The sequence below is a fragment of the Erpetoichthys calabaricus genome, chromosome 10 (genome assembly GCF_900747795.2).
Source record: "Erpetoichthys calabaricus chromosome 10, fErpCal1.3, whole genome shotgun sequence".
Classification (NCBI taxonomy): domain Eukaryota; kingdom Metazoa; phylum Chordata; class Cladistia; order Polypteriformes; family Polypteridae; genus Erpetoichthys; species Erpetoichthys calabaricus.
This window is the reverse complement of record NC_041403.2, coordinates 53,812,804-53,834,663: the sequence shown is the minus strand read 5'-3', so window position 1 is coordinate 53,834,663 and position 21,860 is coordinate 53,812,804. Positions and strand designations below refer to the sequence as shown.

Sequence of the window (21,860 nt, the reverse complement as noted above, 5' to 3'; positions counted from 1 at the left end):
GAATTTTTAGAAATGCTGCCATTGACATAAACTTTTGCTAAGTGCTGCTCTGGCATGTGCAATTTGTGGTAGAAGGTTTGAAGGCTCTGCATTAATCTGGTTGTCACTGATTACACTGAGTGCTTTGCCTGAATTTGCATCCCTGCTGAGTGCAAAGGTGCCACTTCAATACTCTATCTGTGACATCAGAATTGTGGAACTAGTTGTAAAGGTAGAATTTATAAACCTCCAGGAGGAAGACAACTTTTAGGCAAGAGGCAGCCTGGGGGAATACAGGTGCTCGAGATGAAAGGACCAGGGATGGAATAGAGACATGCCTGAGGCTGGACTGAAAAGCTGAATTACTGGATTACACCCCTACTGGTCCAAGAGGCATGTCAATGGCAACAGGACAGCTTAAATTCAGGGCTAAAAGACCATACTGTGTTACTGTTATCCCATCCATAGACAGTTCATGCTGGAGAAGAGACCACACTGGACCAAAGACCAATCAACAAACTTAGACAGAGGGCCATCTGGTAGTCTAAGCAAGCAAGATGAACTAATTATTATCCAGGTTCTATTGGCATTATTCTGCTTATACAGTATTTTGAGCACAATTGGAAACTTTAGGTTAATCTATTTATGAATAAAAGTGTAACTTTCTCTCGTGTCTGATTTTGGAACTCTCCCTGATTGCCTGGAGTTACAGATGTAATAGAAATGGGGAGGTAATGAACTGTAGTAGCAATCAACCCTGACAGTAACCAGACCAGTAACAGCAAACATACAAGGGTGGGAGATGGGATTTGGGGCATTCCGATCAGACTTACATAGTAAAGAATCTGAAAGGGAGAACAGGGTCATCCTAGGCCCCTACTACAACAAAACTCTAGCTCAGGGTCACATGGAGGTTTAACTGGCAGCTTTGTAGATTCCCTAAATCCTAGTTTACAGTGCCTGCCATTGACTGACTATAGCCCTGCAGCCATCAGTCCTTTTACAAAATCTGCAAGGAGACAGAGCCTATCTTGGCAGCACTAGGTGCATGTAGGAACCAAACCTTGATGGGAGAATATTCTGATACAAACAAGTCATTTTAGTGTCTCCAACATGCAATCTGTGCACAAACAGTTATCAGGCCAGGATTGGAAGCCAGTCTCACAGAGACGTGAGGTAGCAGTGGTAAACACCAAACCAAAAAATATGAATAGATTTATACTGACTAATGCTGTAAATGTGACAATATCAAGAAGTAAAGGGGAATACATTTAAAGAATAAACCCTAATAAAAAGAACAGGCTGAATAAGGCAGACAAATGTATTTAAAATGTAATAAGATCATCAAATGAAAATAAATTGTGCATTCCAACACTTTGCCAAATGTGAACCTGTTCAAAACCACACACAGCAAGCAGCGGCAAGTGCAAACCATTCCTTTTCTTTCCTTTTTCTTTCTTTTTTTGCTTTCAGTTTTCTTTAGGGAGAGCAGATGAGAATTCCATTAGACCTGAGTTAAAAATAAAAAACGAACCAGAAAAACTCCATCAGAGAACGCTGTGTGTGCAGAGTATGTGGTTTTTGGCGAGAACAGTTTAGTGGCATCATGTTTAAACTGATATGGGATCTTTAAAGTTATGTTTATTCCAAATTTAAAAAGTTGCTATCATAGTCTGTGGCAATAGCCCTTTTCTCTTAATCCTATTTTCATTTGCGGAAGCTTAAAAAACTGTCAGTCAAAATCATCAGCAGCTCTGATCCTCAGAAGCAACAAAAAGGAAGCAATTAAAGGGGCCTTCATTAGCAAGGATTACAGCAGAGCTGGTGAGCCCGAGCTTCACTTCCACTCAAGCACTACAAAAGTTACAGACCTGGCACATTCTTGCTGACTGGAATATCAAACATTTTAGGAATTTTATTTCGTAATCCCTGTATTGTTTCCATAGACTTCTTTCATACAGATGCAGCCACAATTTTTTCCCTCCATTCGAATTCAGAGACAGAAATCGCACACGATCCAAGACAGCAGCAAGCTAGGCCATAATTAAAACATTGCGCTATTCATGAGCCTCTTGTTTCTGAGCAATGTGGTTTACCTAGGAAACAATTTGGTTTAAGATCTGAAGCCAGATACACTTCTTGGTGGTTCGCCCAGCAAAGGCGTTGTGCACAACAGCGCAGCGTGACTCTTGCTTTGAATCTTGCCTATGTCTTTTGTTGGCTTAGCCCACATGAAATCTCCAGGACAGCACTGGGATGGAAATACATTTTCTTCCTGCTCATGGCAGCTGCTAGATTTTTGTATCTAATTTGAATTGCTGAAATGTAAATTTGACTATCTCATCTATTTCTCTGGACACGCTGAAGTCATTCAGAAACAATATGACAGGTACTAATAAAATGCAACTGAAAAATGATCATCAGGAAATAATACAAACTTGGCCACTAATGCACTAATGTCTAGTTAATTTTCTTCTGAACTTTTAGGTTGCCACAAAACTTTGCACTTAAATATGCAGTCCGTTCTTTACTCTGCTTGACCTGCTTCTTCCATTACAAGGTTATGGGCACTTAAATAATATAGACATAATAAAGTATTAAGAACAATTTTAACTATTCATCAGATTGGATTTTAACACACTAACAATTTAAACTGTGATAAAATGCTAAACTTAAAAACTAATAATTCATGTCATTTATTCTCCAAATTCAACATTAATTGCTGACATTAATTTATTAATTCATTTTTGAAGTTGCTTAGGGCGGCACGGTGGCGCAGTGGGTAGCGCTGCTGCCTCGCAGTTGGGAGACCTGGGGACCTGGGTTCGCTTCCCGGGTCCTCCCTGCGTGGAGTTTGCATGTTCTCCCCGTGTCTGCGTGGGTTTCCTCCGGGCGCTCCGGTTTCCTCCCACAGTCCAAAGACATGCTGGTTAGGTGGATTGGCGATTCTAAATTGGCCCTAGTGTGTGCTTGGTGTGTGGGTGTGTTTGTGTGTGTCCTGCGGTGGGTTGGCACCCTGCCCAGGATTGGTTCATGCCTTGTGCCCTGTGTTGGCTGGGATTGGCTCCAGCAGACCCCCGTGACCCTGTGTTCGGATTCAGCGGGTTGGATAATGGATGGATGGATGGAAGTTGCTTAGTTTGACTTACAGCACAACTCTATATGATGCTGATAGCCCACTACAGCCCACCCACAGACATCAATTGGCTTCTCCTTCATGTCTCTGTGCTATGGGATGAAATGTTTGTAGCTGGGGAACCCACTTGAGCATGGACCGAACATGCAAGCGCTGATCTCACGAGCGGTGCAGAGTTAGTGCTATTCATCTGCCATAGCATCACCCAATTTAGACCTATGACAACATCACATTTTAAGCAAACTGGAATATTTTAAAATTATCATTATTGTCTATTGTTTTTATTTTGATTTTGGAGAAGCAACAGCAGACAGTTTACAAACCTTTATGTAGTCTGACCCAAATTGGCCAGCTACCTACTAAATTGACTCCCTCCACTTTCTGCAGTTTTGATCATCACTGGGCCCGAAATCAATTCTTCTCACTCAAACAGCCACTTTCAATATCAGAAAACACCAATGTACATTATTATATGGAAGCTTTTGAAAAACAATGCATTTTCACTTAAGAACATCTCAGGTGAAAGATAGTATTAGCAAATCAATAATTCATTATAACTCATAAATAATGATCTTTTTGTAAAATAGCTCCTCATGCCATCTGCCATCACTTCCACCAACACTTTACAGTTCCTTCCATCACAGTTCTCCTCCTCCCCTAGTCCTTCTCAGCACAAAGCACTTCCACGCCATTTTTTTTGATACATGAATACCCACTTCCACTTCTTTTGTCATCTTCTCCTTAGACATCCTTTCATCTCAGTCATTTTGAACTTTGCTTTGTTCAGCCCTCATCAGCCATGTTTTAGTCCCATTCACAATACACAAAGTCTCCAGAACCAAGGAGGCTCCTTTACCATATCTCACCCTCTCTATAACTTTTAAGCCAGCAATATCTTTCTCATACCTTCTATATACCTCTGTTTCTACATTTACATTACTGCATTGCAAACTGGCACCTCTCATACACATTAATGACAAAACAAAGCTTGGGCACAACAACAGTGTTTTTAGTTCAATTTTTTCAGACTAGTTTTCATTTCTTTATTATTTTCACTTTACATTTCACATTTACATTTTCAAATCATTTTAAGTTTAGTTTTATGAAATTCTGGGCGGCATGGTGGCACGGTGGGTAGCGCTGCTGCCTCGCAGTTAGGAGACCCAGGTTTGCTTCCCGGGTTCTCCCTGTGTCTGCATGGGTTTCCTCCGGGTACTCCGGCTTCCTCCCACAGTCCAAAGACATGCAGGTTAGATGCATTGGCGATTCTAAATTGTCCCTAGTGCTTGGTGTGTGTGTGTGTGTGTGCCCTGCAATAGACTGGTGCCCTGCCCAGAGTTTGTTTCCTGCCTTGCACCCTGTGTTGGCAGGGATTGGCTCCAGCAGAACCCTGTGACCCTGTAGTTAGGATATAGCGGGTTGGATAATGGATGGATGGATTTATGGAATTCTGACCATTGCTATTTAAGTTTTTATTTTTGGACAGTTATCTCATTTAGTTTTTACTTTACAGAATCATTTTGGTTTGTTTTTTGTTTTAACTTTAAATATAAGTATTTGAAGAAAATAAAGAAAACTCTTCTTTGCCTGCATAGCAAAGGGATTATAAAAACAGACAGATATGCCCATACAATACTCAGTGAGCCCCTTTTTGCTCCAGTGTTATCTTCTGTACATTTTCCAAAAAAACATATGTCAGTTGTGTTGTACCTGTGTCCATCTGTTCAAGCAGAAGGCTGTTTACTTTGAAAGTTCAGATTAAGCACCTCACAGTACCTTATCCAGGCAGCAAGTTCACACAACTTCATGGGCATTCAATAAACAGTTGTGAGAAAAGCACAGTTTTTCTCTTTAGGTGAGAGATGATCAGATGGCATCTTATGCAGAAAAAAAGTTGAAGTCTGGTACCTAATGTAGCCTGTCATTTTACCTTCTTTGGTAAGTCTGTATTTTTTTAATACGGTATAATCCTCAGCCTCTTCATAAAATGTTTTAACAGTGTTTCATAAATTGAGTGCGTTTTTTCCCTTTAACTGAGTTCCACAAACCCACATCATCAATTACGCTCTTGTTTTTGTTAATATCAGTGTCAAATTCAAAGTACTACCAGACAGGACCTTCCTATTTTTGACCAGGTCTTTGATGTGAATTCTTGTTTAACACTAGAATTACCAGAGCCTACGAAAAAAACTCCGTCCCACCTTAAATCGCTTCTTTAATCCGTTCACAGCTCTGCGCCAGCGTCTTTTGTCTTCTAAATGTGCAGATAAAGACAAGCTGCAAACAGCCGACTATTCCATCCCCCCACCGACTTAGAACGTGCACGAACTTCTCCCAGCTCATGCCTTGATTGATTATCTGGGAGTGAAGTGGAGTTTTAGAGTGGAAATAATAAATTGTTTTTTGGAACACACACATTTATGTGTGTTCCGTTTGTACAGTAATCTGTGTAAACACATTTTTAAAACAGAAATGTTTTTCATATTGTAGTAGTAACTGACAAATGTAGGCATAAACTATATAATGTATGAAGCCTGAAGTCCAAATATCAAAGAAACACTTTCACAAAAGGTACAAATAAAACAGAACAAATGCGGTATTATTCAAAAATATAACTGCAGGAAAAAAAGCCGCCTTAGCACGCGATATTGACACACATTAACGACGACTGCCTCCGTGGCGCAATAGTATCAGCTGCTGACTGGGAATCAAAAAGTCACAAGTCCGATCTCGCACAACTCCGTTTTGAGAAGTGAACTGCTCGTATTCTTACTATTTTAAAATAAAAACATACATTTGATTTCAGTCTGTAACAGCTGGTGAAATGTATGATACTTCTAAAGGTTAGCTTTGTTATTTTTTTATTATTCAGTTTTATTATTATCTCAGCCGTGTTCACAAGCCCAAACACTGCATTTTTTCACACCTGCCTAAAACTTTTGTAGAGTACTGTATATAATCTAACTTTTATGCATTACAGAACACACTTGAAAAGGTATTTATTAAAGTGACATGTTTATTTAACTTATTCAGGCACAAACAACTCATCCTTTCATTCAATTGTTTAACAAGCTGAACTGATATATTGCATGAAATTCATGACCAGCAGGTAAAAACAATTGTGCTGACAACTTAAATACATACAGAAAGATTTCTAAAAAATATTAAAACTTGATATAAAATTGCTACACATCACAACTCTGTATTTGCATCAAAGTCTAAAACCAGAGGCACATTTTGGACTTGCAAAAATGACAACTAGCTAGAAGTGTATTTCATTTTTTTACAATTACATTCAGCCATTCATTCATGAATGAATCAGCCTAATTTATCACAGCTTAACCCAACAGAATCAGCTGCAAATCAGAAATCAAAATCAGACAAAAAAATTAGTTTTTAAAAAAAATACAAAATAATTAAAAAAGCTCCTACATCACAAATCAAAAGCATTTAGTCACCTTCAGAAAGCTAGCAACTGAGGGCAAGAATAAGAAAATGTTTAGGCTCACTATAAATGGTGTCTTATGAGTGGTGTTATAATTGGGTGCTTCTTTAAATTTTTTGTGCAGTGATCTAAAGCAATCATGGTCTTTTGGGTGTCTTTTCTGGAGCTTTCAGACCCAAGGAATCTATTGCCGCAGTTTGCTTTTAACGTGAAACTTTACAAAAAAGTAATTTTGTTCTGTTATCTTTTGACTCCATTTGTTTCCTCAGTCACAGTCCTGGAGGGCCACAGTGGCTTCAGGTTTTTGCTCCAACCCAATTTCTTACTAAGAAGCACTTATTGCTCAAGTAACACTTCTGCTTCACTTTAGTTGTCTCACTTGTTAAGGTTTTGAACCCTTATTGCTTATTTTAGTCTTAAACAGCTGTATTCATGGTTTTTAATTGCTCCTAATTAGCAATGACATGCAAATGACAAAAGAGACCAGCATTTCTCCATTTAGCTTGTTACCAGTTACACCACTGTGTATTTATCATGCAGTATTTAGTTTAATTAAATGCTTGGAAGGAAAGTGAAGAGAGAAAAGTGAAGGACTGAGAATTACTCATCCATTTTAGCCTTCAAATCATTTGGATGATATCCTTAGAAAGGGGAAGAAAATCTAGGACATGAGAATGACCTGACATAGCAGAGTTAAAGCACTAACAAGCCATGAAATTAAATTATTGGCAGGAATTGCCTTCTAATTAAGCAACTGGGTTAGAACAAAAACCTGTAGCCACTGCGGCCCTCCAGGACTGTGATTGAAGACCCCCGTTTTAGATGATGCATGCCAGGCTTTTGTGGATTTCGCACCATTTGTTACCTCGAGAATGTTTTCCACAATTCACCAGAACAGCACAACAACGACAACAACGACATCATTGGCGCAACTATTTAAGGGTGGCTCTTTTTAGTTCTAATTTATCGAAGATTGGTTTAGGTTTAGGTAGACTTTATTATCCCAGAGGGAAATTTGTTTGCAGGAGGAAAGTACAAAAACAGAAGACATTGTTACAGAGACCCAATAGATAAACAAAGACACAACATTTCTGTTTAACTTAGGCAGAACAACAGGGGCTTCAGTGTTAAAGACTGCATTGACCTACATATCATAAGCTATTTAGCCTCACAATTCATGTTATTTAACACACTTTGCATGTGTGTTGTCACTTTTTATGGAAAGCAGCTTTTCCAGCTATGCTGTCTTTAAACAAATCACATTTTACATATCATAGTGTATAAAAACACTGCAAATTTTCAGAATATTGTAAATGTTACAAATTTTGCCATCTTGATATGTAGTAAACTGAAATAGTTGGTCATCAAGCTCAGCTTTGGCATGTTTCACAAACTAATTATCAAAGTAAATAACTAATAAATTGTGCATGAATATGTCTGGTGGGCTTAGGGTAAATTAACTGGATCACTTTAATTAATGTCCAAGGGTTCACCATTATGCTTTCCAAATTACTGGGAGAAGGATATTTATGCTGTTCCTCCTTTGTAGATGTTTGGCAATTTCCTGACTCACTTCTTTGTGCACTACTGGAAAATGTTGAACACTCAAACCTAAATATCCGTGTGTGACCTCCACACACACCTGTGTACCTCAGAGGGAACATTGGAGTGTGCTGGCTTTAGTCCCCTTGGGATTACATCCCTGATGAAGCAACCAGGTCTCAGTTAGCAGCTGCACACGCTTACCAGCAGTGCCATTGTTACCCACTGCCCTCTCAGTCTCCCCTACAGAATCAGTTATCCTGAGGGAACATGGCATCCTTCCATCAAACTTACGTCCCTCTCCCCCAATTGTTGGTGCACTTTCCTGTTGTTCTTTCAAGGAAATTGGCATAGATTCAGGACTTCTGAAAGTTTTCTATGGATCTTACAGCTTTCCGTGCCAACCTGATGGATTCCTATTGGCCACACATTGACAACTCGGCGACCCGCTGTACATTTTATACAGCATACTAAAATCTCATTTTTTATTCCACTTAGCCTGGCAATGTTTTAAGTGTTATCTGTCCACTGTAATTATTTCTTGTTAGCAGCTGTGTCATTTTAAAGCACACGATTGCTCAATGAAGTGAGACTAGTGAGCCAGCTAACCTTGATCTTCTCTGTTAAGGTGTACTACTCTTGAAAATTATTGCTAAAAATGTATTTTAGAAAAGATAAGAAGAGCCATGTTGATTAATGAAATGTATGAAAAAAGAGACTGCAAATGATTCAAAAGTAAAAAAAGAATCAGAGGGTCTCCCTTGAAATTTATCGGTGATGCTCTGTAATGTGCACAACTGTCCTATTAGAATAAATTCATCTGATATGCTTTTGACATTCATAACTTAAGATTCTCTCCTGGGGCCTCATGTATAAAACTAGCTCATGCTTGGAATCTTGTGTAAACCATTTCTTAAGCTAAGGTTGGGATTTATGAAATACGAACTAGCCATGGAAATTGGCTTAGAGTTACATAAAGTGTCAGCCATCCATTAGCCCAAGACTTTTTTGGTGTTGGCATTTTAGCAACTTCAGGCAGCAAGACAATGAAGGGAACAGAAAATCTCATTTCATTGTGTATTTCAATAACACGTCAGTCACATTCTGATGTTACTTCCATCCATCCAGGTTGTTAACCTGTAGCAGAACAGGGATGGTGTGATTTCTGCATGATGGTATCCATAATGTGTGCTCCAAATCCTGCACACAAATCCAAGAGGCTAGTTCTAGGTTGTCTAGATTGGATTACAAGTCAGTCATCATCACAAAAAAGGACACAAATACCGTTCATGATATTTAAATGATAGAAAACTTTGTGCTTTTAAGTTTGTGTGTTTGTGTATTTTAATTGTGGCAAAATAAGCACTTTCTTATTTTAAGCAGTTAAAAAATGCATGCACAGCATACCAATCAGGTGTGACTTAGATAAATAATATGAAAGCTGTAGTGTTTTCTGCTATTTATTTGCTTCATTAAAGAGACAGACTTCACATTTTTTGTTATTAAAATATTTTGCAACAGGGATATGTAGGATGTCAGATGGAGATTTGCATCCATTTTTGGGTAGCAGACCATCCTGGCCACTCCTTAAACTCTGCCAAATGTCAGTAATACCTCAGGTTCACATTCACTGAAGTTTCATCTGTGTTCTATCTTTAAAAAAATAAGGATTTCACTCAGTAACATGGCCACATTTATACAGTATGGTGATTCAGTCAAGAATATTCAAAAAGGGTTTTTTTAACCATACCTAGTTACTGGTGGGATGAGATGGGGAGAGGCTAACACACACATACCTTTAAGTTGATTTGAGAAAGAACTTGGCATGGGACATGGCATATGTATGGTTTGATAAATTCATTATTTTTAGTGTGTATGCCATTTTGCCTTTCTAGTGTAAGCAAAATTTTACTATGGAATCTAAGTAAAGTTTTATGCATGAGGCCCCTGGACTACATCTGCTCATTATGGTTTGTCAGCTTGTCTTCATTTTTTTTGTTTTGTTTTCATTTTGGTCTTCCTACTATTTGTAGGTCTTTGAGGTTCAAAGAATACTCCACACAAAAATATTTTTTATCTGCTACGTACCCTATGCTATTTATAGCAATGGCCAAGAAAAATGATCAATTTTATGTTTTCATGGAGAATGGAGTTAACAAAGTTTCTGATCCAATGGGCTTCAATACTGGCCTATGTTGAACAACACCAAATAAAATAAAAAAGAACTCCAACTTACTCGTATTTCATACTACCCATATCAGGCATCCTGTAGTATGGTGGCAACATCCCAACATCTATGCTTCTAGTTCATAATCATTTATGTTTTGTTTATTTGTTTTTTATGTATATCCCTTTACCCACACTTCTTTGATTTCTACTGTATTTTTGTGTCTTATATATTGACTAGCTGTCCCCCACAGCTCCGCCCATGTAGTAGTGAAACAGGGCAAACTTTAAAAATCAATGAACAAACAGGTATTGCTAGCTAAGTGGAGGCAAGGTACACTCCAAAACGTGGCCAGAGGTAGACTGACTCCCCACTCCTGACGTCACGCTTCCCCCTCTACTCGGCCCACAGCCTCTGTCTCAGATTAGTGCGAAAAAATCGCTCCTCCAAGTGAACTATGATACTTAGCGCAATGAGAGAAGTCACAAAATCAACCGTAATGTTCAAGCAAATTATAGAAAAAAAAACCCAATCTAAATCTGTTAAGTAGTTCTCTCATGAAAACCGGACAGACATACAGACAGACAGATGTTGGATTTTATACATATAGGGATGTATCTTTTACTTTGTCATATATCATTATTTTTTATTTAATTCAGTTTATATGTACCTTTTGACTGATCTTGGACTACTCCACATATCTATATAAACATTTTTAGGATTGTCTCCTGCTTATATTCAAGTATCTTTTAAATAACTAAATTGTATCAATTGTCTTCAAAGGTCTGCACTATTACTCACTGCTGACTAAAAACCAAATGGTCTCCAAGCTGAAGACTGAAACAGATGTAAAGCTGCTTTCGTCTGTTTGAATTCTTGTAGCCCTAAGTGACCAGGCAGGACCAGGGGGGTTAGATGTGTGAGGCGAAATAAATTGCTTTATTCATCTTGGCATCCAGATTAAAGTGTGGGATACAAAGCAGTTCTGAAAGAAAATCTACTTAAATATATAAAAAGGTTAAGGAAAATAAAAATAGAAATTACACTATGTAAAACAACCAATGGTGGTCTGCTGTTTAGCATTGATCTGCCTGACAGTGGTTATTATCACATTGGGCACTAGACCATAAGGATTTGTCTTGGTCTTGTTTCATCTCTGTAGATGTATGCTTTGGGGGATCTCAGCTTAAAGTGTGATGGACTCAGTGCAGCCACCTTTTTGTTATGTTCAAGTTAATATTCATAACACGATGCAGTTACAACTTGAATTGGTATCATGAAAGAAGGCAGGCGACGTTTGACAAACAACTTGTTAATAGATCAAGTCATGTACACTACTTAATGGTAACTTGTCTGAAAAGTCTGCTGTTTATAAATGTATATTTTATGAATTGTTGCACAAGCCAATGGTGCCAAGGTACACTACCTGAAATGAAATACATTTTAATGAAGCACTCTCTGCAACTGGAACAAACTTTGAACTGGAAACTGTCGCAAAAACATCAGACCAAGTGACCCTTGAATTGAGCATTTCTCCTTTTTAAAGAACTACTTCACAGTCACTGCTGTCAGCTCTCTTAATGGTACTATAAATAACAAGGGGGGCCAAAGGAATAATGACAACAGGAATAAATGCGCTCATTTGAAAGACCCCAGAGGTGAACAGAGCTGCTGCTATTGACTGGACTGCAGGTAAAGCTGTCCTGCAGTCCTCAATAAAAACTTAGAAAAGCCAAGACATTGTAGGTAATGGCTCACAGTGACTATATTAAGAATACATACTATATATATACTGTATATTATGAAAGACAACTGGGAGACTGTCCCAGCCAGCATGACAACAGTCAAGAAGGACAGGAGTAGACAGTATGCACAGGACATTGTCTCCCCCAGAACACTAGATAGCAGCTTTCTCTTATTCCCACAGAGCATCATGGGCCTTCTATTCTTGGACTGGGGAGCCCAATTTCATGGGGCCTCTGCCTCACCCAGAAGTGCTTTTGGACTGTGTGTACAGAACACTGGAAGTACCTCCTGATGAGGATTGCGAGGAAGAGTAGAGGCAGCAGTGGCCAGTGACAGAAAAAGATAAGAAAAAGAGTGGCAGAGTGCTTTATGATTGCCTATGTGTTGTGTATTGTGGCTGTGGTGGGAAATTCTTGCCCAAGAAAAGTTTCCCACAATACAAACTCTTTCTAGTTTTATATGTGTGTCCAAGCCTATTTGTGTTGGGTATTTGGGAGTGGCCTTGTCATCCAATACAGTCACATCTGTAGGAGTTAATGTGTGGTTGGTAGGCTAAAACACACTTAAATCTGTTTTCTTTTTGTGTTTTCTGTATAATAATGACATTTATTATTTTTTGTTTGATAGATGATGCAGGTAGCATACAAAACATAAAAGCAGTGATTGTTAGATATTAGACTATTAAAACTTTGTTGGTGTGAGGTAACCATGTTCTGTGAAACCTTTGTGATGCACACTATAAATATTTTTCCTTGTTTTTTTGCTCCTACTGAGATGTTTAAGTTGTCAGCACACCAAGGCATATGTAGCAAGCTAAGATATTACAGTTACCATTACAGTTTTGCTCAAATATTTAGGCTACTGTATTCTTTACAGTCTGTCTTTTGCTTTGTATAATGATATTTATATTCAATAATGTTTGCCCGTTTCAGTTATAGCCTAGCGACCCTTCTGTTTAAGGTCTTTTGAGTGTTTAATTTATTTTCATTTGAATGTATTAAAACATTTTTATTGTTTAAAATGACTGTAATTAGACCTGTTTAATAACTAAATATACATATTTTTGATTTAAGGCAAGTGTTCGATTTAATACCATGGGTATTTCCAATAAGCAATACAGCTTACCATCACTTGCAAAATGATTCTTTCATTTTGTTCTAATCAGCTACCAACTAGAGAAAGAGGGATGGAATGCTGGAGAAGTAATGTAAAATTACAGAAAAAAACAAAGTGAAAATGAAATCATCTCTACTCCCTGTTTTGTTTCTAATGGTGATTTAATAAAATACAAAGTATTACTTTGTCCAATGCTTGTATCCACTTATTCCAATTATACTGTTGTAGGATGGTAAACTGGTAAAAAATTTGTAATACTGAGGAAGAAAAAATCAAGTTTCTTACATATTAACCAAGTAAAATACTTTCTAATGAATATTAAGTGACATTTTCACCTATCAGGGCAAGGGAAATGATAACCATCAATCTTAATCACACTTACAGCACATTTCATTCATTTACAAAACGCCAAGAAACTTAGTGATTGGCAAAATAATTTTAGATACTACTTTGAAAATTCCACCTTGATCACATTTCCCCAATTCCAAATTTCTTAATTAGGAAACAATAAAAAGAAAAACACACTGACATAGACAGTCAAAATAAGGGAATGATGTAATTTAGGGGTTAACAAAGACATCATCTACACCTGTTAACTAGGCAATGTATTTGTATTAGAAAATTGCTACGGACTGCTACAAAGCACAGCTAAAAGGCAAAAATTTTCTTGGAAGAAATCATAACAAGGGCCCTTTCTATATACTCAATTAGACATCATCTCATGTATGGTTTGTGCAACCTGTCTGTCTGCTGTAAGTCATCCACATGAACCGATGCACACCTCACGATGTTCAAGTATGGACGTGAGTAAGGGTGCCGGTCTCAATGAATAAGATGAATGCATGTCTGAGATTGCCCAAGACTGCTGGCCAATGCAAAGGCTAACATGGAAAGGAATATGTACACAATTGAACTTGGTACTTGAGACTTGTCTGAGTATCTTAGATATACGCATTAGCTACATAAATAAATTCAATGTAAACATAATGATGGAGTTCACAGCCAGGTATCAATTACTCATTCAAACAATTAACCCTGTGCTGGACAAACAAGATTTAAATACAGTATGAAATATCGCATGGGAAGCATGGTGGCAGACTGGAAAAGCTGCACCTCATGGTCAGAGCAACCTGGATTTGAATTTAGCCCTTGTTGCTTGCTATCTTCAGGTAATCTTGTTCATTGCCAACATTCCAAGGATGTATAACTTTGTTTAACTGACAATTTTACATTAACCCCATGCTCGTGAGTGCATGAGTGGGCCCAGTAAAGGACTGGCAATCCTGTCCGAGGCTAGATCCTACCTTGTTCCCAGCTTTGCCAGGATAGGCTCCAGTTTTCCATGTTCCTGAATTGAGAATGTCATATTATGATATCAAACAATGTTCATACATAAACGGACAACAGTGAAACACATCTGAAGAGAATAAGAGGACCTTCAGTTTGCATTTGAATGTTAAAGGAGAGAGACTGACAGTAACTCAGCTTTGGACAAAGCATCCTGCAAACAGCAAAGATTAGAGATAAATCCAGTTTTGACAAAGAAGGTGCCTGCTGTTAAGTGGGGCCAAAACCACAACACCAACATCTCCAGCCTTAGAGTTTAATTCACAACTTATAAAGAGGAGCAAAAGCAAGAAACAGAGTGAAATGTAAAACTTTTAATGAGCTGCAAAAGTGACATAATATTGGACAAAAGCTGAAACAAAAGTAACAGACCCTGAGAAAGCCTAACCATGGAATGCATTAAAGAAACAGATGTTAAGAAACAGCCAAATACTGCATGAAAAATGCTGCTGGGGCTGATAATCTAATCGTAATAAATCTCACATTGCCTTTAATATTATGAATTATGCAAGATGGTATCTCTTTAAAAACAGATTTGGCACATGGTAGTGTGACAGCTCACTGTTAAAGTCTTTTTGAGGCTGACACGATCAACATACTGTAGAAGAAAATCCAGCAAATACTGTAACAGCTTTAAGCCTCTCCTGTAATGGAATCAGGACACATGCTTATTTCACGTGTGAATACATGAGAGGTGTCTTACCTTTTTACGCACCTGTTGCTCTTTGGCTGAATGGGCCTTCACGTGCTTTCTCAGCGAGCTCGGATCTGTATAGCGTTTGGTGCAGCCCGGAATCTGACAAGCATATGGCTTCTGCATGAGTGTTAGACAAAAGAACAACAACAACAAAAAAAAGACAGTTAAGTCGCACAAACATTGTTATTGCTTTATCAGTCTTCAGGACAATAGAATGCAAATCTTTCATTTGTTTTCAAACTATAAAACAGGTCCCCATTAAATTAAAAGACAGCAGAGGGGAGCACTTGCTCAAGAAAAGGCCAGGTGCCTGTTCTCCTGTGGACGGGCTGATTGGCGGTGACCCAGCAGCTCATGATGGGAGAGAATAAGTGACAGCACTGCTCTTGGATGGCCTCCAACAACTAAAAGCATTTACTACATCTGCCCTTCAGTCAAGCTGCATATAACTCATATGTCTGCTAGAACAGTACATCATTTAAAACAACGCATCAATGTTGAGTGAACATTAACAGGATTTTTGCTCATTTATTTTCTTGTACTAAGGGAGCTTTGTCGAGGCTCTTCATAGGCGGCGGGTGGAAGCGACTTTCCTGATTAGTTGCCGGACCCTTAGGGAATTCCCTGAGCAGCCCTAATAATCCTCTACACTAATTTTACATGGTTTCACATTCAGAATCTATTAGTCCAGTAGCTTTGAAGTCCCGTGCTTTTTTGGCAACACCTTCAGGCTGTCGCTGTGTATTTTCAGTTTACCATAACTGCTGTACTACAGTTAGTGTTATGTCTCAGAAACAGACTTGCCTTTCTACCTCTTCAGTCTAATCATGTGAATTTCCCCTTGGGGATTAATAAAGCATCTATCTATCTATCTATCTATCTATCTATCTATCTATCTATCTATCTATCTATCTATCTATCTATCTATCTATCTATCTATCTATCTATCTATCTATCTATCTATCTATCTATCTATCTATCTATCTATCTATCTATCTATCTATCTATCTATCTATCTATCTATCTATCTATCTATCTATCTAATCTCTGGGGTAACTTCCCATTTCCCAGTGGGCTGTGATGATTCCACCTAGACCATGGAAGAGAAACTGCAATTTTGGTGCTGAAGGCTTGCTTGGGCTTCCTTTACAGTGTGCTGCCAACATTAACCCTCCTCTAAATTTAGTAAAGGGTACAGAAGCAATCAACAGACTTCAGCTTCTTTAGGCTTGGCAAGGATGACAATCAGAGTACCTTGCGTATTAAAAATGGGAAGTGACTGGCTTTCTCTAGAATGAAAATGCAAATGGCTTTCCATAGGCACAATTAATCCAACTGCTGCAAATTTAAAACTAGCTGTCTGAGTGCTGATACAATGTAATAAATGCCTACGTTGACTTGAGGGCAGTCTTTCAAGTGCTGGCCAACAAAATGTTGGTTCTTTGTGGAGAGCTTTGTCTCACTTGCTCTGTGGCTCATTTCAATTAGCTTTACTTACACAAAATTTGAAAATCTTCCTCATATTTCAATATTCTGATTGGGATCAGTGTACCCCCCTGTTCACCCAGATAATAACATGATTAAAAATCTTTCACTCTGGAATTCACAAGTTATAGACTGGGTTGTTAGGTCAGGTGTTTACTTCCAAAACACTACCAGCTCCAATTCAATATTTTAGACCAAAGAAATAAGAAAGGATAGAGAAAGGAAATAAGGAAAAGAGGAAAAATAGGAGACTAGAGATACACAATACATAGAAAACAGTGGCTGTGTCTCCCACACCAAATAATATATTATAAGCTGCATAAGCCCATGCTATAAAAAGCACGGGGTCCTAAAAACTATTGAAATTGTCAGAAAAAATATTGAAATGTAGAGATGTCAGGTAATTGAAAGGAACAACTCTGGACATCTCTCTCCTAGGAGGTTTCATTTTGCCAACACGCTCACAATGCTTGTGCATTAGCGGCTAAGTGACTTTGTCTTTCTTCAGAGGTTTCGTTTTGCCAATATGCTGGTCTTGCTTCTGTATCCTCGGAGATGCAGTCCTTACCCCAACTCTACCTCTCACTTCCGGGCCAGAGAGACAACTAATTACCAACAATTACCAACTAATCCAACCTGCATATCTTAGGTGATACAGGTGGAGAAAACTCATGGAGACACAGGGAGAACATATAAACTCCACACAATCTCTTTGTACCACCCACATAAGATATTATACAAGATTAGCTAACACATAATATTATTAAATTGCACTGACTGCTTTCACTTTATGTAGAGTGCTCACACTCAATATCTCCCTAAAAGCCATGTCACATTTAATGACTTTTCCAACAATATTCAGTTGTAGGCTTTATCTCCTTAATCTAAGTGAGACAGCGGCAAGCTCCTGAGAAGTTCCATCACGTAAGGTGACATACCCAGCAAATCTCCCCAAGTAATCCACGTCTCTAACCGACAAAATCAAACAGGATTGATTTTGTCTTTCGTCGTAGTGGTGGGCTCAGTGTGCATGAGAGCTGACAACCAATGAATGCTCATCCAGAAATACAACGCATATAATGAAGAAATAAGGGATGTGGGTGTTTGGGACTCACAAACAGAAGAGAAGGCCATCTGTCTTATGTGTCAGGTTTTACGTACCATGACAGAAAAAAAGGGTAGCGATTGCAGCTGAACTCACCATACCTGTAAACCTTCATTTCTGTCAGGCAGCATGTTATTGGCTGCCACAAAAAGGGTCAAGAATGACTGTTCTGGAAGGTTAGCATATAGACAGTAAATCCAACATGCCCAGCAATTTTCAGTTGTGTATTTGATATGGTCTGGCGACAAGATTAGAAACTCCAGTTGGCAAGTCTGACATGGCCTATGACTGGAAGTCATCTAATGTGACATCGGTTTAACAGTCCAATTGGAGCATGAGATATGAAAATATAAAAATAAAAAAATAAAAAAACTAGAGGTGCATCTGTGAGTGGGGGTCGTAGATCTTAACAATCGTAAAAAAAGAAAAAGCAAATTGAAAAATATCTGAGAATCAATAAAACGTAAATAAAACAAATTTTTTCTTTCAACTTTATGTATATTATATATAAAAAATTACAAGTCTATTTAATGGTTTAAGTTTGTCATTTGGATTTAACAGCTTACATTTTGTCAACTCTTCCAATGTAAAATTATTTATTTAAGGAACACAAATTAATTAACTGGAAAAGGATGACATTGCGGCATAGAGGTTAGGGTTGCTGGCTCACAACTGCAGGTCAAAATTTATTAAAGGTTTCATTAATATGATGGAATTCTATGAGGAAGCAACATGAGAAAAAAATCAGAGAGAATATTATGTATGTTAATTAAGTATAGTGATTAAACTAAAAGAAGTGAGAGCTCAACACACAGTGTGGACATATGTGCAGTACTGACTGAGGTTAAAAGTGTTGCCACCCAGGGATCAGTATTTGGGCTGCTGATCTTTATAATATACATAGAGGACATTGAAAATAAAATAAAAAAACAAGCTGATAATGTTTACATTTGATACCAATCTAAGTAGAATGGCAGAGAGTCTAGGATCAGCTGAATCTTTAGAAATGGACCTTGACAAAATACAAAATTGGGCAAATCTGTGTTTGGTAAAGTTTAAACGTTTAGTAGTGTATGTAGGAAAGAAAATCACTAAATATGAGTATACACTGGGAAGTTTCAAACTTGAAGGTAGACTTTATGAGAAGAACCAGAAGTTGTAGTGTAGTCTTCTATTTCTACAACACATTCAGTGTACAGAGGGCTAATCGGATGTTAGGTCATTTAGCATGAGATGTGGAGAGCAAGTCAAGGGGAGGTTATGCTTAAGCTTTACAATGCACTAGTGAGGCCTCACCTGGAGTACAGCATACAGATTTGGTTTCCAAATTACTAAAAAACATAGAAGCACTAGAGAAAGTCCAAAGAAGAGTGACTATGCAGATTCTGGGACTGAGAAGTATGAACTATGAGGGAAGATTGAAGGTGTTTGACTTTTCCAGTTTAAGAAAACAGAGATTAAGAAGTAACATGACTGAAATTTCTTAAGATATGAAAGGAATTAGTACTGTGGATTCGGGCTATTTAACTTTACATGTAGTTTCCTTACACAGACTACCATAGATATGTGGAGTAGGTCACTAAGTAATGAGGTTGACAGCAGTTAAATAAATAAGGGTTGACAAGCTATACTATGCTGAATGGCCTGTTCTCATCTTAATTCATTTAACGTACATGACTCTTCTCTAAAATGGAGTGGTGCTCGATGCCGGGCAGGTTGCTGCCTTGTTCACAACTGCTGTCACCTCCATGATCCTCAGCTGGATTACATGTGCTTGAGAATATTATGCAATGTTATTTCAACTGTTTGTCTGCCTGTCTACCTAAAGACATTAAAATGACAGAAAGTCTAAATATTTATTTTTCATTATAGCCAAAGCTATAATTGTAACTGTCCTCCCATATGTATAACACCATATTTAAAGTGTCAAATTATCAGCACTGGATGGCCAGACAACCTGAAACCTAAAATGAACTAATGAAGTCCTCAGTTGTATAATCTATATATATAATTCATCAAGTCCATGGCAAGCAAGACGCATGCAAGACAGCCACGCCCACCAACAATTCACTAAGTAGCCGACCATGGCACACGCACGTCAGAGCCCCGCCCACCAACAATTTGCGCGAGAGCGAAAGCATTTGCCGACAATGTTTTCATTAATCAAGAACGAAAGTTGGAGGTTTGAAGACGATCACATACCATTGTAGTTCCGACCATAAACGATGCCGACTGGCAATCTGGTGGCATTATTCCCATGATCCACCGGGCAACCAAAGTCTTTGGGTTCCGGGGGGAGTATGGTTGCAAAGCTGAAACTTAAAAGAATTGACGGAAGGGCACCACCAGGTGTGGAGCCTTTGGCTTAATTAGACTCGACACGGGAAACCTCACCCGGCCCAGACAAACAGAACAATGAAAAGTTAACGTGGCTCAGAGGTGCATGTGGACTGTAGCAGATGCGAAACCGACTGAGGCGGTGTTTGGAAAATGAATAGTCAACGAGACTCACAAGTGCATGTGGACTCTACACAGACTAAAGCAATTCAGGTGAGGAGTTGGGGGCGGGCACATGAGCAGGCAGTGCGTACTGAACGATGACTAAGAGATGACTGTTCACCCATCAATACATCATCCTCACTGGGCGTCCTTCCCCTCCCACCCCGTTCTGCCCTCCGCGCGCGACTGCCGTCCAGCCTCGTCCCTCGCTCTGGGAGGTGGGTGCGCGGCGGCGGTCCTCAAGTTTTCAGTCACGGACAATTGTATGTTGCTCTCTCCAGAGTTCCCTTACAGTCGTATCCTCAAACCCACCCCATAAGAAGAAGCATGTTTGTCGTGGATGTGAATCGCTGTATGCGGCGTGTAAAACAGTTTGCGAGGGGTATCCCATGGTCTTACAGTTGGTGGGCAGGTCTCTGTTAGTTGCTCTTGTGAGCGGGAACATGACCAGGCAGTGTGTATGCTTCGAGAGCGAGGGTGGACGCGACAGGACCATCTAAGAAGAATCATATTTGTCACGGATGTTAATCGCTGTATGCAGCATGTAAAACAGTTTGCGAGGGGTATCCCATGGTCTTAGCAGTGTCTATGCTTCGATGTGAATCGCTGTATGCAGCATGTAAAACGCTGTATTGTATGTTGCCCTCTCCAGAGTTCCATCTTTTCATTCACCTACAGTCGTATCCTCAAAACCAACCCCATTTGGACAACTGTGTCTTTCAGGAAGTGTTCACCCATCAATACATAATTATGCGGCGTATGCTACGCCGCAGGTTGGCTAGTATATTTAGAAAATGAACAGTATAGCTTAGGTAACAAAATAAAACAAGAGTTTTTAGACTTCTAACATATATTGAAAGGGTCATTTCACAAGCTGAAAACACACACAACTGTGTCCTGTCGACTATATTATATTAAGCATGTAAATATATATTTAAATATTGTACAATATATAATGCCACCATTCACCATTGTGCTTCAGTTGTCTTCTCATTTCATTTCTAAAGTCATTTTATGTCCACATTCATTATTCAGTATAAAAGACGCCACCCAATATAAAGACGGGCTGACGGACTGATACTCTCTAGAGGCTGATATTCTCAGCTCGAAAGAACAATAAGCTCAGACAGCAAAATGAGGGATTAAGGGTTACCCAATCATATAATAAGTGCTGGTAGCTCTACTGTGATTTTATATATTATTTTATTATTATTTTCTTTTTTTGACGAAAAACGGGCAGTCATTAAAGTGAAAGTGGATACTACAGCTTTAAGAAGTATGAGTTACTCAGTTTGACTTCTCTGTAAATAAGACACTGTTATTGTAGGAGTCGTGAGGTTTGGAAAAAGTGACTGGCTACCTCTTCTGATTTGTTTATTTTTTAAACCTAATGTACATTATGCATTCCTTAATGCCATGCTGTGCAAAAAAGAGAAAAAAATTATTAGATGTGTTAAAAAAAAAAAAACATTAAAGTAAAACCATTCCTGGCTTGAAAATGTGAATATCAAGCACAGCAAAATGTGGCTTCAGTATAGCAGTTGCTGTTGTTCGGCCAGTCGCCCAGTCATGATTTCAATCCCTTCTTGACAGGAA

The 21,860-nt window shown here is 38.6% G+C and overlaps 1 protein-coding gene across 2 annotated transcripts in view; it reads right to left on the bottom strand.

The window, feature by feature from the left end:
• LOC114658379 (zinc finger protein GLIS1) overlaps nt 1-21,860 on the bottom strand; it is a 399,488-nt gene that overhangs the window by 89,900 nt on the left and 287,728 nt on the right. The window contains exon 5 of one of the 2 annotated variants that reach the window (XM_051932942.1): nt 15,182-15,292. In XM_051932942.1, the coding sequence (XP_051788902.1) occupies nt 15,182-15,292 (111 nt within the window). The remainder of the gene's footprint in view (nt 1-15,181; nt 15,293-21,860) is intronic. The other variant, XM_051932943.1, reaches the window with a different exon arrangement.